At 46.7% G+C, this 16,707-nt stretch overlaps 1 protein-coding gene across 1 annotated transcript in view; it reads right to left on the bottom strand.

The window, feature by feature from the left end:
* The window catches only part of celsr2 (cadherin, EGF LAG seven-pass G-type receptor 2), a 71,738-nt gene that overhangs the window by 22,795 nt on the left and 32,236 nt on the right, over positions 1-16,707 (bottom strand). Inside the window, exons 3-7 of the mRNA XM_076037090.1 lie at positions 14,390-14,612; positions 8,282-8,397; positions 8,069-8,157; positions 782-939; positions 226-389 (exon numbers count right to left, since the gene is read on the bottom strand). Of these exons, the coding sequence (XP_075893205.1) occupies positions 226-389; positions 782-939; positions 8,069-8,157; positions 8,282-8,397; positions 14,390-14,612 (750 nt within the window). The remainder of the gene's footprint in view (positions 1-225; positions 390-781; positions 940-8,068; positions 8,158-8,281; positions 8,398-14,389; positions 14,613-16,707) is intronic.

The following is a 16,707-nucleotide window of genomic DNA, read 5'->3' as shown; positions in this document are numbered from 1 at the left end:
TTTTTTTTCTCATCTTCTCTACAATTTTCGGCACCCCTCACTAGCGCCCCCTGGTGGTGAAAAACCACTGGTGTAGCATATAATGCCTTCATCGTGCCTACGATTACACTTCTGTCTCTTTCCTATTCCGCTCTCCAGTTTTTTTTCCAGCTCTTTGAGGAGATAAACGGTGCCAAAAATAAAGCCCCCGCACCAGGTCAGGGACGGACTGCGGTCAGTACACACCTGGCAGGGTGCCGTTGTTGGCGATGAAGCCGGCCATGTCTACGTGCTGGCTGTCCACACGCAGGTTCCTCATGCAGCCCACGAACTGCCGGTTGCGGATGGGAAAGTCCTCCGGGAGTTTGGGGACGCCTCCGAGGAGCAGCGGCCCCGTCAGGTCCAGGGATCTGAGAGGAGAAGGAACAACGTGCGTCTCGGTTTGCTCCTCTTTTGCATCATCAACATTAAGGGGCGGATGCAGGGGGGGGGGGGGGGGTTCGGGGAGGTGGAGGGACATGAAAAATTTATCACAGAGGCAGTTTTGCTTTTCTTTTCAAGCCTCCCCGGGGAGCACAACAGGAAAAGGAAAAGCACTCGCATAAAGGAAAAGAGGGATGATGCCTTGGAGAGGTTTCAAAACAAGTTCACTCTCTCTGTTAATGAGCTGGCTGAAAAAAAAAAAAAAAGCTAATTAGCAGAGTCAATAGAGGAGTGGCGATATGCAAACGAGAGGAAGACGAGCAGCAGCGAGAAGTCTTCCACGTTTGGACGCCACACTGAACCACCAAGCCGAACTTACTTCTTGGACCCCGATTGGCTGCCCTGAGCCGAGCAGGTGTAGTTTCCGATCATGTGACCAAATCGCAGGGCCACGGAGGTGTCGCAGTTGTCCACCGTCACTATGACGACCTTCTGGTCCGAGGGTCCCTGCGGCAGGCCGGCCTGGTTCAGGATGGGCTGTTCGGGGGGGAGGGGAGAAAGAGGGAGTCATCAGTGTCAAGACAAATCAGGCGGCACCTTCCTTTTCTCTCTGAGGGGGGCGCCGTCCAAACAGCGAGAAGACTAAAAGCATCCAAACTATAACGGCCACATTTATTCCCGTTTTCAATAAATTCATTTTTCCACAAGAGCAAATTAGTGCACCCGCATTTAAACAAGCACGACTTGATGAGGAGAAAAGCCAGGCTGTTGAGTGTTAATTACTTGGTGTTCCATAAGAAGTGTGTAAGAGTAAAGATTGCAAACAAACAAAACAACAACGACAACGACAACAACAAAACTGTTGTGCTGGACTATCGCTAAGACGGCAAAGTGTTTTGGTCACACAGCAGTTTTCAAGTGGACAAAACAATATCACAATTAATTCTGCTCCATTTAACAAGGGATTAATACAGTAACCCGAACAGGGTCTTAGGAGAGTCGCAGCGTGTCCTCAACTGTATGCAGATTAAAACTGCATTATACTCTGAGCCCTTAATGGCAGCAACTGGCAAACACACACACACACACACACACACACACGGGGAGAGGTTGCTCTCTGCATTGTCACTGTCAACAAAGGCTCCCCTTCTTTGTCTGAGGAAATCAATAGGGGGGCAACAAAAGGGGGAGGGGCATGTGGGGGAGAAAATGATGATCCTGTCAATGAAAGGTCGCGACCCGTTTTCAAACCAGCGGCTTCCCTGAGGTCACGCCGGGCTCAGAGCCGTGGGTTCAAGCTGGTGTCGCGGCCGCAGTCCTGCAGGGGAGGACGATAAGATAAGAGGACGAGAGGAGAAGAGGCGGAGAGGAGAGGAGGAGAGAATGAAAGGATGGACCGCCGGGCCGTCAGCTGGGCAGACGGGATGATTCAAGCAGGAATTAGCTCGTCCGCCTGTGCGGTTATGATGCAAGGAATTGCTGCGGGCTGGAAAAAGGGGCGCCAGGCGTCACGTGCTATCTGTCTGGCTGCTCGGTTCCCCGCGAGGTTAAAGCAAAAAATAGACGTTGGGAATCCTTGCTGCTCTGCTGCTGTCTGGTCCGCTCATCAGAACAGCTGCGGGTGGTCGTCAATGCGCAGGACTAGCACTGTAATTATATCCTGACAAAACTAAAAAAGAAAAATCTCTGAGATGTTTCCGTCTCGGAGTGAATCTGGTCACTGTTGATGCTGGTGTCTGTGTGATGTGACACGCTGTTTGTGAGCAGAGCCTGGAGGACGTTCAAAGCACCTGGATGTCTCTGAGACAAACGCAACAGGCAGTGCAGTGCCTTCAACTCACATGAGCTTAATTTAAAATACGCATCAGGGCTCACAAACAACAGCCAGGAGTGAAGCCACGCTAATGCTAACCCCTCTCTGAGGATACCATGCGGTCAACAACAGGCTAACATAGTCAGCATGCTAACTTGTACAAACGAGCTAACAGAGCTACCATGCTGAACAGTGCAGAAAATAATAACAATGATGGTGCTTTGGTGCATGTGTGAGTATGTGTGTCGCTAGTGTGTTAAGTACTTGAGTAAAAGTACAGATACTTGTGTAAAAAAAAAAAACAGAACACAAACGATTGTGTGCAAAAAAAAAAAAAGTAAAAGAAAAACTTGAAGTGTAAGTATGGATTCAACTCCTTTACTCAAGCAGAAGTAAGAACATAGAGGTTCTGAAATGCACTTCAGTAAAAAGTAAAAAACTTTTTTTTGTTGCAAATATTGAAACAATTCATTCATTGTTATATGCATGTTTACACATTCAATAATAACCTATGTTATTTTCGACATTTTTATTTTTCTCTGTACTGACGATGTTTAACTTGACCAGCACAGTGCAAAATTCTCCACTTCAAGCAACAACAGCTGTAATGATAATAAGCTTGTTACTTTTAACAGAATTCACATCTTTGAAAGACTTTAAAACACAAAGTAAGAAACATGTTTTCCAAATGTAAGGAGTAGAAAGTGTAGATACCTGTGTACAAGTGTAGGGGGTAAAAATAAAAAGTAAATACTCGAATACAGTACAGTGTACCAAAAAAATCTACCGAAGTACAGTAACAAAGTATTAATACTTTGTTACTTCCCACCTCTGACCTTCGTCAAAAGTAGAGAATAAATTCTAAAGTCCCGACTGCGTGTTTGGGCTGAGTTGTCTTCAAGCTAATCAGAGGAACAACGAATGTCTGTGCACAGCTAACGCTAATTCATCCTGTTGAGATCAAACCATTCAGATGTCTTTTTCACTGCCACTTCATAAATCAGCTTGTGTTCTTCAATCTTTCTCATGCTAACAAGAGCCGTCCTCCGTCTTCACCGCAGGTGACTGAGCGAAGTTTTCTGCCCCCGACAACAGGACCCCCGGTGTCGAGCCGTTCCCACAGGAAGTTGCACTTTGTAGCTCAAAACATTGAGATGTTAAGTGAGAACGGACGGAGCCGCGGGAAGGTGGGAAGGTGGCGTCCACTTCTCCCCGGACGCTAATTGCCGCTTTATGCAGATCCGTTACAAATTTGTGGATGATGAAACGAGCAAACACGCCGACGTGCATTTTTCTTTCCACGCTCGCCTCTCCTTCCCTCTCCTCCGCTGTGAAACAGGCAGCGCTCCAGCTTGGACGCTCCCTTCACTGGACCTCCGCTGTCATCAGTCACGGCTGTTGACTCTCCCATAATGACCGTCTGTCAGAGCGTCTCTCGCCTGGACAAAACCCCCGTCCTGTCACCGCTGATTGGAACGCACATATTTGCTCAGGGCCACATTGAGCGCCGCTCCCGGCCTGCCGCAGCCCGGCCCGGCCCGGCCCGGCCCCGGGGGATGATGGGAATATGAGTTCCCCTGTCACGCCACGGGGTGCGGCAGCCCGGCGGCACAAATATGGAGAGGTGAGATGGATTGTGGGGGAGGGGGGGGGGACCATGGCAACGCGAGGGGTCGGCCCTGAAGCGCGGCGTCCCCCCGTCAAAGCCCGAGTCAATACTTCTCCCGGCTTTTCTTTGGCCTTCCTCCGCTGCTCGGCTTTTTCTGCGGAGGCACCGTCCTCCCCGGGGCCGCATCATTCACTGCCCAAAGGTCCCGAAAGGGGAAGCGGAGCCCCAGCACAAAGGCGACGGTCATTGCCATTCTCCACAGTCCCCCGCCATCCTGAAAGCCACATTTCAATTTAGAATACCCCCCCCCCCTTCCCCCATCCCCACCGCCAACCCCCCCACCCCCCCGCCTCCTCCTGCTCCCCCTCCATCGCATCATCCTGCCCCGCCCACTGCAGGAAGACAGGGACGGGTCAGAGCGGGCCGCCGTGGGACACCTTCAGTGGGGGGAGGAGCCACCGGTGGTGCAGTGGTCCCTGGAGAAGTGGGTATACACTCTTAATTCACAGCCCACCCCCCACAACCCCCTTTTTTAAGCAGCCCATTCAGCGAAGGATAAATACCCTGTTTTATAAACAGCGACATCTAAGACGACTCTATTCAGTCTGGCCTAAAAATGAGCCAGTAGTATTTTGCACAGTGTCTGATACTTTAGTTTCTGCTCCTTGACCTCAGCGAATCAGGATTTATAAAATACTGCCCCAATACTGCCCCACAGAATTAGGCATTTTGAGTGAACTATGACTTATTTCTTAATCCATCCACACCTGGAAATTGGACAACCGCTCTCTCACCCTGCTAGTATTTCATCTCGGCCAGTAGTTTCTATTGTAAACTGTCTCCTAGAACAGCTGATTTTCACTAAGATACTGTAGGCCACTATTATATGTATGTATATATATATATATATACATATACATATATATATATGATTAGACGCAGTAGGGCAGGCCATGCCCTCACCATCCTATGAAAGAAGATCGGACTACTTGGCTTGCATGATGATCAGAGGGAATTGAGAAGTGGGTATATGCAATGCTGACTGAAAAATAAATGTGTATACTCCGCATACCCTGCACTACCCCACTGGGAGCCACAGGAAGCAGCACACAGGAAGTGGTCAAGGTCTCACTTATTGGACACTGTGGAGTACAAATGAAGCAGGATGGAGAGATTAAATAAAGCTTCTTGTGTCTTCACAATAACTCCTAGGCATCAAAATGATCCATAATTTACATTAGCTGCAGAAATAACTCTCAGGTGTTTATTAAAAAAAACAACAACAAACAACAACAAAATAACACAACCCTGCTCTGATGAAAACAGTCAACCTGGGCTTCAGTTCAGGCTGTGAGATCAAACCACAGCACACTTGTAATTCAGAGAGTTCATTTCATTGCAATCCAATCAGCTGGTCAAAAATCCAAACAAGCGGCACGGCCATTATTTAAGAATAACATGTGGTCTGTGGGAAGAATTAAAAAAAAGACTGATGAGACTTTAATTGGCTTCGCTCTTCACGGCGGCCAGTTTTCTGCCAAAAGTTGACAAGATTTCCCCCTTTCATCAATTCATCTGGCCAAAATGGGACACGGCCACGTTATCATAGGCGCTGAATTAAAATGTGGGGAACGGGGAAGGGGCAGCGTTGCCCGGCAACATCTTTATGATGCAAAGCGACTTCCTCAATGGGGGTGAAAAGTGACAGAATGTGTGTCGGGAGCAGCGGAGGCAGCAGCTCTGCATTCCACCACCGGCTTTCTACACGCAGATGTTTTCATCAAAACATATTTAGTTGGTTCTGAGCGTGTCGGGCGGGGGGGGGGGGGGGGGGGGGGGGAGGAGAGAACATCACCAGGCCACTCTCGGCTTTTCATTCATTCATTCATTCATTCGTTGGTTAGCTGAGCCCCCTCGCCAACCCCTGCTGTGCGAGTCTGTCAGTGTGGAGTCGGCGTGGTGGCTCTCTTCCAGATCCTCGGCCTGTCAGTGGTGGCAGAGCAGCAGCAGCAGCAGCAGCAGCAGCAGCAGCAGCAGCAGCAGCAGCAGCAGCTCCTCCACTTCACCCGACTGTAAGTCAGTTGCCATGAATCCCTCCAGCCACACAGCGGTTGGGCAGCGGAGGAGCAACCAATCACCTGCTGACACATTTGGCACAACGGGGCCCCACAGGGACTCCAAACTGTCCTCATTTTTGCCCCGCTCTATTTCCTGTGTGTAACTGATCAGGTTGTGCTGCCATGATTGATAAGCAATGACCTTTAAAATAAAAAAAAACTGTTCCACTTTGTATAGTTCACACAAAAAGGTTCAACCATAACTATAACAAACACTCTTCAACACAAGGCTACACCAAAAACAACCATTGAACCAAAATGAATGGAGCTGCCAATTTCAATAGCGAACAACCAAAACAATATGTTCATAATAGTAATAAAAGTAGTAAAGTAATAATAACTGCCTCCTTCTCCAGTGTCATTTCAATCACAACCAGCACCGAGTGCAACACCGAGCCAAACTCAACAAAAGCCACTCGCCCTCTGAATTACCTCAGTCAGGAAAACAAACCAACCCATTAATGAGCCATTGAAAGCCTTTTGATTGGACTATTCCCATATGAATATTTTGAGAGACTGCTTCCAGACGGATGTGGTTGTCCCAGTTGCAGCCCCATGTGCCCCATGTTTGTTAACTGTGTGACAAATGCAAGTCTCATATTTAAAACTGAGTTAAGGGAATCTGTTATTGATCATTTCCTGTGCAGGGCTGCAGGGCAGCTGCAGTCAAACAATAGAGAGCTTGCACAGTGTTATGTGTTGTTATGAAAATGTTATAATTACCATTACTACTTCTGCTATTATTCCTATTATCATTTATGTATTTCAATTTTTATTTATTTTATTTCATTTTATTTTTTTCTCTGTACCTCACACAAGGTATCTTAATATTATAATATTAACTTTGTTTAAAATAGTGTTGGATCAAGGTGAGGTCACTGTAAAAACCTTTCAGGCTTCCAACCTCACATGCACATTTCTCATTCCTTTCTCTCTATCAAGAGAGACAATTAGTATGTATTTGTGATGTTTTATACTTTTATGTGCAAATAATTAAAGTCTAAAAAAAAATATGCCACGCTTCAAACATTGCTTTTTAAAGACCGACAGGAACAAAAAGTGGGCAGGACAGTCTGATGGTGACAGAGGCAGTCTGATACCTCATGCTGCCACTGTTTCTATTCCCAAATCCACTCTTCAGCATCATCAAAAGCACAGCAGGAAATCCTTCATGTTTTTCACTGTTGTCAGGACCCTCGTGTTTTTCCACTCTTCCGCCTCCTTGCTTTTGAGGATATACAGTCTGCGCTTGTCATCTTTTCCACTATCTGTGTGTGTGTGCGTGTGTGTGTGTGTGTGTGTGTGTGTGTGTGTGTGTGTGTGTGTGTGTGTCTCAGAGAGAAAGAGGCAGTGTCCGAAATAACTCCCTCCTCCCCATAAGAGATATGCCATTTTGTAGCAAACATTAGTATGCACTACATAGTCCACTCAATGTATCCCACGGTGCATTGCGACAAGTAGTGGACAACTGGAGGTCACTTGGCCACACAACCATACACTCGCCAGTGCAAATGTCCCAGCATGCAGTTGGAAACAGGGTAAGGGAGACAGAAAAAAATAACAGGAGTAGCATGTCTGTGCGAGGCAAGTGGACAGAGATGGAAATCATTTTATGAAAGTCAAAGTTTTCATATTTCATGTTTTTTATACCCTAGAGTTCTTACATGAGGTGAAGTAAATAGCCTTACTCACTCTGCTAGTTTATAAGGCGTTGCGTGATGTAGTTACTTCGCATCTCACACAGTGCACTGGATGGAACCCTTTATGTAGGCAGCAGAGTGCAGCGAGTGTTTGTCTGGAGGTGGGCGGAGCCACAGTCACCTGCCACTCGCACACCTCTAATCAAGCCACCTGTCAGCAATCAAGCAATCAATCAGCTCAGACTCACATTCCTGAACCCACCTGAGCCTTGAATCTCTCCCAGAGTCCACTGAACCCCCCAAGAGACCCTCAAACTCCTCAAAATCTCGCTATGCTTGCATCATGACAACAAAAGCGCTTGAATCTTGAACAGCCTCGTTAGTGTGGAAGCTTCAAATTCATTAGTCTCTCTCGCATGGAAAACTGCAAAAAAAAAAAAACAAAAAAAAACAAAAGAAAAAAGCAAGATGTGTTGGTGGATGGTACCTTGTTGTAGTAGTGAACCTCCACCACGTGCCACTGGCCATCGCTGACCCCTCCAACAATGTACGGCGACACAGTTGTTTTGGTCTCGCCTGAATAAGAGAAGAAAATATTTCATTAAGGATCAACTCAACTCCATCAATCAACTTTTGGGATGTTGCAAATATCTCTTTTTTTCTTTTCTTTTCTTTTCTTTAGAAGAAAATTCTCTTCCACCTGCAGAGAATGTGAGCTGTATCTGTTCGTTGATGATTTCCATGGCGATGAAGTCATGCTTCTCATTGAAGCGGCCGTTGTAGAGCAGCAAACCGTTGGGCTCTCTGGTTGCAAATCTGGAGAGAGAGAAAATAAGAAGCATTTTTTTTTTTTACTTCATTTGTATGAATATAAGAATTAATAATTGACTGTGACACCACAATGAGACGTGCCAGAGAGATACATTGCTGCTCAAGGCTCAAACTGGAGGAAATTTATCAATGTTTTCAGGGTTAGGGTCAGAAAATGAGTGATCCTCCCACCTGCATATTTCTCTTTGGACACAAGCTTAAGAAGTTAAGGACAAATTTAAATATTACAGGTTTTGGCATTTCAAAAGAGTGGGCAGTTTTCAAATATGTATACGGCCTTCTGTATTTAAGTTCCAAAAAAACTCGTACAAGAAAACTCAGTGGGCAAGATCACCCTAAAACGCTCTGTATCAAGTTCTTTGCGAGAAATATGCAAATGATGAAATAATAATTCTGGCAAAATGAAGATTTCTGTCATTTCTATACAGCCAGCAGAACTGTCCACACAATCTATTGCATTTTCCGCTCGAAACTTTAGAAGATTATGTTTTGCTGCATGCATTATCATGTGGGCGAGCGCGAGTGAAAAAGATGGCCGGCCGGCCGGCCTGCCAGCCGGGGTCACCCGCACCCTCCTCGCCTCTCCGTCACACCCCGGATTACAGAGCTCGCCAGCGCCGCGGAGAAGAGCAGCCGCTCTAACAATGCTGTGGCTTTTCTTTTTTTCTGTTTCCAAAGATCACTGGGCAAATAATGAGGTTAATCAGAAACACAAGGCGGAGCCAGTGCGGAGGGAAGAGGAGCGGAGGTGGGGGGGGGGGGGGGGGCGTTCCGATACTCTGCGTGCCGTGAATAGATATGGCGGAGGCAGGAAACTAGGGCAGCGTCGGAGCGCCGGGCTTGGAGGGGAGCACGAGGAGCGCGAGACGTCTCAGGAAGCCCAACAGATGCTCACGTCCGCACTGGGCGGCCTCGGCATCGCCGCGCGCCCCTGCGTATTAACGTGCGTTTGCATACACCTGCGCATGGCGGACGGAAGCTCGCTGTCAGCGTGGAGATCGGAGCGCTTCGCTGGCTGTTTACCTGCCGCTGGCTGTGCGGAAAATGGGTCACGGCGATGTGTGAAAGTGTGTTACAAGATCATTCATGAAGGGAAAAATATATACATATATTTAGCAGTAGTAGATTTGTATGTAACCCACCTCGCTGGGGACGGACTGTTAGTCTCCCCTGAGCATCTGTGCCTCCGGGGCCATGTGTGTGACTCATTAAAGTATGTTTTTCCCCCCTGGTTTTTTCCATGTTTAATTAACATCCTGATTCCAGATCTGCTGCAATATTACCACTGTTATTGTTATTATTAGAGCGTCTCTAGAAAGCATAAACTAACTCACGGCACCGTCCTCAGTCTTTGCTTCCTCTGTTCATCTACACTAGTGTTGAAAAGTTTGGGGGTCACTGACTCATTTCTGCACTGAACTCCATTATAAGCAGCTCCATGAAATAATCTAGTCGAGCATCTAAGAACATTACTAGTGCAGCAAAATCAGTCAGGATGTGCTGAACACATTATGGGATGGCTTTCCCTTACGGAAGAAACATATATTGCAATATATTGGAAGATATCATACAATATATTTGGTAATATATTTCCATCATCATATCAGATTTAGTATTTGTATTTTACAATAAATTGCAATATATTACATATATATATATATATATATATATATATATATATATATATATATACATATATATATATATATGTATATATATATATACATATATAAACATATATATATATATTGGATAATATATGTATTATCAATTATACAATATTACACAATACATTTCAAATGTATATAATATATTGGTACATAAATTTTCCTTTTGTAAGGGTTGACAGCTGTTGCGTTGTTAGTCTAACTGGATGTGACTTTAGAGAATGAATATCAAGTGTGCAATAAGCGGCCATCATAAAACCGGTTAGAATGGAGCTTATTGCAGAGAGGAGTCAGTGAAGCCAAACTTTTCAACGCTAATGTGCATTCTGACACGTGAACGTCTCCCTATGAGCAGCTGACCCCCCACCCTCTACACACACACACACACACACACACACACACACACACACACACACACACACACACACACGCGCTCCTCCCTCCCAGTGGTTGCAGGCTACACTGTAAATGATGCTGTTTGTGCAGGATTCTCCAGCTGGAGCAGAGCCAGGGGGGCCACGGCACCGCTGACCTGCTTACTGACATGAAAAAATACGACGGTGACCTCGGAGAGGGAAGAGAGAGCCGTCGGACGGCTACAGACATCAGGGAAGGGAGAAGGAAAAAAAAAAAGATTTTGAACGAGGGTTGCGATTTACAGTGGGCGACTCCTCGGGGCGTCTTCAGAGCCTCTGACGGATCGATTTAAAAGGCTCGTCCACGTTGGCCCCTGGAGCCCTCTGAACTATGAGAGTAATCAGGCGCGGCTAAACAGTGAGTGAGCCGGGGAATCGCTGCATGACACATTAGGCAGCCATCAGTAAGAATAACAACCAGTCTGGCCTTATGTGGGGAACTGTGTCATGCTCCGCTAACATGCTGCCACACATAATGCGTGTGCAGTGGGGAGGAAGAGCGAGAGACGCCCTCGTCAATGCGCGTCTCACGCGATCTCGGAGGGATGGAGGTTAGATTTTTTTTTCTTCTTTTTTTTCACCGATGGATGACAAATGAAAGTTTTGGCTTCATGGGTGGCAGCAGCGGTCAGTTCAGCACCTGAATCCTTGGACATTTGGTGGTTTGGGTGATTTTTATGTGTCCAGTAAGATGAAATAGAATTTTATCCCTGGAACACGTGTTCTCTTTCCTGAAGCCTAACAGCAGTTCCACGTCTTCTCAACTGGACCATGAATGAGATTGAAAGAAATACAGTAGGAATGCAGAAAAACTGGGAAGAATTATTCCCATTTGTTCAAATAAACCACCAAAAAACAGAATTCAGAAGTAATATTCATCCAACGAATGAACAAACTTGAAATTATTAAAGGGTCTATTTGTCCCAGTACAGCATTTTAACCTGGTGCAGGTTAAAATGCAAACTGCAAACTGAGGTGGATCATAAGAGACAGTTGTCCATTATGTGAATATAAGCAAAAGGTTGGTGTTGTGTTGCCAATAGGCTTCCAAGAGTTTTTTAGTTATAGTGAAATCAGATTTTAAAAATGCACTCATTTCTGAAATTCTGAATGTAAACTAAGAAAGTGAAGAAAAGAAAGTGATGTTTTCACTACATGCGGTGTGTGTGTGTGTGTGTGTGTGTGTGTGTGTGTGTGTGCGTATGTGTGTGTGTGTGCGTTTGTGTTTGTAAGAGCGAAACAGAGAAGAGATCAATTGTATTTACGCTCACAGACTCTACACTATCATATCCATGTGATTCAAATCCCAGATTAGAGTTAGTTGGCAATATGAGAGAGCTGGACGCTGACTTTGTCTCTGCTCCATCACTTCTCTGCATTGAGCACCGCAACTCATCACGCCGAGCTCTGAGAGAGCAGCCTGAAATTAGCCGGCGCTCCGAGACGGCTGAACAAGAGCCGCATGGTGAAGCGCTCAGAACCAGGGGAGCTCGTCCTGGGAGAACCTGATCGGCCGAGGCTCAGGTGACACCTGTTGACCTCACCCGCCTCCAGGGCGCTCGGTATCGGCGCCTTTGTACGCGGCAGCGCCACTTCACAGCTTCTTTGACCCGCCGGTGAAATGTAGAGCGCCTCCAGAACTGGTCGGTGCGGTTCCCCATCAAAAAAAAAAAAAAAAAAAAAAAAAAGCCTGTCATCCTCACCTTACTGAGAGGCAACAAAAGCTCGCAGGGGGAATATCATTTTCACCAAAAGCTCAAAGCTGCGAGTGTCCCGCCAGCGCGTCTGAGGCGACGCCCGTCAACGAAAAAAAAAAACGGCCGAAACGCGACGAGAGGCGCTACTTGTCGTCGCATGTTGTAGCAGATATCAAACAGGGAGGACGTTTTTTTTCCTTCTTGTTTTTTGGCGGCAACTGCGTTTCATCCCATTGAGGACGCTGGCGCAGGCTGTGAGTCCTGCTGTCTTGGCATGTGCTCAGTCTCCACCGCTCGTCTCATCTGCTCGCCTCTAAACGGACCTGCACCTCCACCACACAAACCCCAAAACAGGACAACGGAGACGACCCACTTGAGACCCTTTCTCGTTTGTAAAAATGAAATATGAATATAAATATCTAATAATGAAAAATACATAATGAAAAAATATATATAAAAGGGCAATATATAAAAAGACAATTGCTAGAGGGGAAATTATTAAAAGGAAAGACTTGCAGACTCAGCCTTCACACCCAATCAAAAGGCTCTGCCTCCAAAATAAAGTGCTGCTCGTATCCACTCGATTACTGTTTGCACCTCTTGATGACTTGATGACTAAAGGGAAATGTTCAAAAAAAAGAAAATTCAACTGCCTGCAGAATTTTGGCAAGAAGACACTGTAGCTCCAACTTTTAGGCCAAGCAAAATTAAATCTGGAGTCACAGCAGGGTGCATGACCTCACTTTAGGAGGGCAAGCGTTACTTTTACACTACTGACAAGTGAGTGTTTTTGAACTTATTTCAGGCTCTCCGTTTCTCTCTTTTTCTCCAATCTGCACATTCCGTCTTCCTCCACTTGGCCCATAATGTGTGCACAGTACTGCCACATACTGCTCACTTCCACACATCACAATGTTTCTGACGAATGCACGGCTGTCCCTTTGCTTCGCAACCAAACTATATACATTGCAGGAAGCCAAGATGAGAAACGACCATGAAAAGTAGAAAGAGTGAAGGGGTGAGATCTGATTCAAGCGCCTCAGTCCGATGCTCAATACGAGACAGTTGGCAGCCCTGTGCAACAGCCTGTAGCACTTAACTTAACTTGGCCCCAAGAACACACCTTGCAACATTAGCAGGGCTGAAGGCAAGCTCAATTAGTTAGAGAAAATTGAGGTAATGTAATTTCCATTTAAAGGCTCATTTTTTTTAATATTCTCTTTAGCTTTTTGCTAAAAGCAATGCTTTTTGAAGAAAAGTGACTGCTAGCTTGTTTAATAGGGCAGAATGATGTATTTTTAAGCCACAAACCGTTCTCATTTCTGGGGGTGTTTGATGAAAAGGCAGAGACAGACTTATGAATAGGGGACTTTTCGACATGAATGTTTGCACGGGGCATTCCTGAAGTATTTCAACACGGGACGTGCACTGCTTGTTGGGAAGCTTCGACATAAATGCAGAGAGAATTTAACAGGATGGCATACAAACAGTCCAACCCAAATAAAAATCTCAGCTCTTTTAAGGGAAGGAAATAAACTCGAGTTGACTTGAATACATTAAAACCTAAAAATATAGATACATAAATATTTTAAAGTAAACACAAACTTTCAGTAGTTACTTAATATATTGCAACTATGCTGAAAAGCAACCATCCGTGGAAGTCCTGGCAAGTAACGAAAAATAACGGCCATAATAACAAGCACAGTGACACTCTCTCCTCTCCCGGGCTTCACCTTGAGTGCGCGGACTGAACCGCTGCTGACTCACAGCTGCGAGTGACCAGCGACACTGACTCTAATCAGATCGGACTCACTCTTGGCTCTGGGATTAAAGCCCTGATGTTCCAGAAAGTCTCCTCGCCAAGGAAAACCCCCCCCCCAAAAAAAAACAGAGCCTTGCACCCTTCTGCTCACCTTCTGTCCAACCTTCACTCCATCGCCCTGCACTCGGGGGCCTGCTTTTCTCACGATACCTGAGCAGCGCTGCGGCAGAGCGAGCGACATCCCAGAGTGCACCGCTCTCGTTCGCTCGGCCCATTATCGCTATTAAACGGCACTACGGTTGCGTAAATGCATGTCGGGGGGGGGCGACTTGCGAGGGCGGACGCAGGGTGACTCACACCCGGGTTGATCAGGGTGAGCCGCGGATGAGGGGGTGTGAAGGGAGTAGGAGGGTGTAGGGGGCGGTTGTTGCTTACGTGAGGGAGAGGGTGAAGTGGAAGCGCTGGCGGAGGCCCTTGAAGGTCAGGAAGGAGTGCGGCGGGAAGTTGCGCGTGGTCATCTCGCAGTAGGGCTTCTCGAAGCCGCCCGGCGGACAGTCGCACTTGAAGCCGCCCACCAGCAGGTTGACGCAGGCGCCGCCGTTCTTGCACACGCCTGGCGCGCAGCGGCCGGAGCGGGACGACAGCTCGCAGCGGTCGCCTGCGGACAGAGAGAGAGGAGAGAGAGAGGAGAGAGAGAGGAGAGAGAGAGGAGAGTTGATTGTTTGTCCACCCAAGAAAATCTGATTTTATTTTAAGTCCGGTTTTGCCCTCATCTATCTCAACATTAGCAAGAAACAAACACCTGCAAAAAATGGTAAATGGACTGCACTTATATAGCACTTTTTCCAGCACCTTCACAGTACCCCAAAGTGCTTTCCAAGGCCTCTCATTCACCCATTCACTCACACACTGACACACCAATGGGTGGCTGCCGCCATGCAAGGCGCTGCCTAGCCCCATTGGGAGCAACTTAGGGTTCAGTGTCTTGCCCATGGACACAACGACGGACTAGGATGGAGCAGGGATTTGAACCGCCAACCTTTCGGTCATTGGACAACACGCTCTACCTCCTGAGCCGCAGTCAAAAAAGAGAGAAAGAAAAAAAAAACAGAAGACAGAAACAGAAACAAGGCCTTGAAGTTTCCCCCCAACTGAGTGTCAACCTCAGTATGAGCAACCAGGGCTCATTAGTCCCATAATCACTCCCTAATCATATCGTAATACATCAACCACTTAGACCATCTTTTATCAAATCATTTCAGGTTACCTCTCTCAATGCTCCATATCTTATATTTGTGAATGGTATGTTTGTATATTTGTTTTTGTTTTTTTCCTTATAGTTTGTTGGACTGCCTTGAAATAAATGTTCGTATTTCTAGTAGTTATCAAGGTTTATTTGTTGTTATGATAACAGGTTCAACATATCACTGGGTGGTAAATTCACTCACATCTTGTCAAATAACATTCTTTTGTCATTTATATGCAGTATATATTGCAAAAATATGCACAATGTGTGAATAAAATATTAATAATAAAATGCAATGACGATAAAGAGCATTTCAAAAACAAAAAGCAGATGATGTTTGCGTCCCGCAGCATCAGCACCAGTTATCGCCGCAGTTACCCTCCCCGCCCTGAGGGGCCAGCGGAGGAGCGACGCTATCGAGCAGGGAGACAAACCCGGAGGAAGCGACGGGAAGCTGATGATCAGCAGAGTCAGACAACTCCACCGGCAGAATAATGAACTGATTTATATTCAGCCGTTCCGATCATCTCTCGCCCTCCCCCACGTCCTGCACAGCAGGACTGTTCCCCCCCCACCACCACCACCACCCCCAATACACACACACACCACCACCACCACCACCTCCGGGGGAATCGGCTACAGTTTGTGTTGCATTTATATTCAATAAGAAAACATCCCGTCTGGGAAGCGGCGAAACGGAGGCGTTTATGTATTCAGCTCCCGGAAGCGTCTGACCGAATCTCGCCAGTCAAGGTGATTTCTTAGAGATCCATCCAACAAATGCAACCGCAGTTTGAGTCAACAGTCTGTTTTGATGTCCCGCGTTAAAAAAAAAAAAAAGATGTGCCAAAGTCTTAACAACATCCTACAAGCCATATTCCTTTATCAAAATACCATTCCTGGGGAATTTTTTAGGGTTCTGTCTGAGAATACTGCAGGAAGATTCACCTCTGTTTGTATGTTTGCCAATAAACTCTTAATAAGTAGGAATACTACTGCTACCTCTGTCATGAATGCGAGCATCTTGACACCCTTTTAGGAAAAAAATACAACGAATCGAAAAATCACATCGGGCAGCGAGAGGAGAAGCGCTGACGAGCGCAGCCAGACAGCGAGACCTCGTCCCCGCTGATTCCTCGATTCCAGCTCGTCTCACGTGCGCCATTTGCCCGGGTCGGACCCACGGGAGGCGCCGGCGGCAGCGGCGACGGTCGCTCAGGCAAGACTTGCGCGCTCTCCCAAGCGTGAGCGGGAATTTGTGTCAGAGCCGCTGGCTCAGCAGAGTGGAAGACTCGCAGCTACACTGGCACACTGACACTCGACACGCAGGCAGACCGGGCCTGTAAATCAACTGCCATCGCCAACGTTGACCAACGATGAGCGGCGCTGCTCGAAACACAGGCGCGATCAATAATTAACCAAGTCGTTGGACGTCTATCTGGGCCGAGACCTCTCAGTTAGTGAACATCTCAGGCGTCGGGCTTCTTCTGCCAGTTCCCAGGAGGAG

Source organism: Nelusetta ayraudi, unplaced genomic scaffold (genome assembly GCF_046127955.1).
Source record: "Nelusetta ayraudi isolate G7.1 ecotype Tasmania unplaced genomic scaffold, CSIRO-AGI_Nayr_v1 ptg000050l, whole genome shotgun sequence".
Taxonomy (NCBI): Eukaryota; Metazoa; Chordata; class Actinopteri; order Tetraodontiformes; family Monacanthidae; genus Nelusetta; species Nelusetta ayraudi.
The sequence above is the reverse complement of the archived record's forward strand: the minus strand, read 5'-3'. Positions and strand labels throughout refer to the sequence as shown.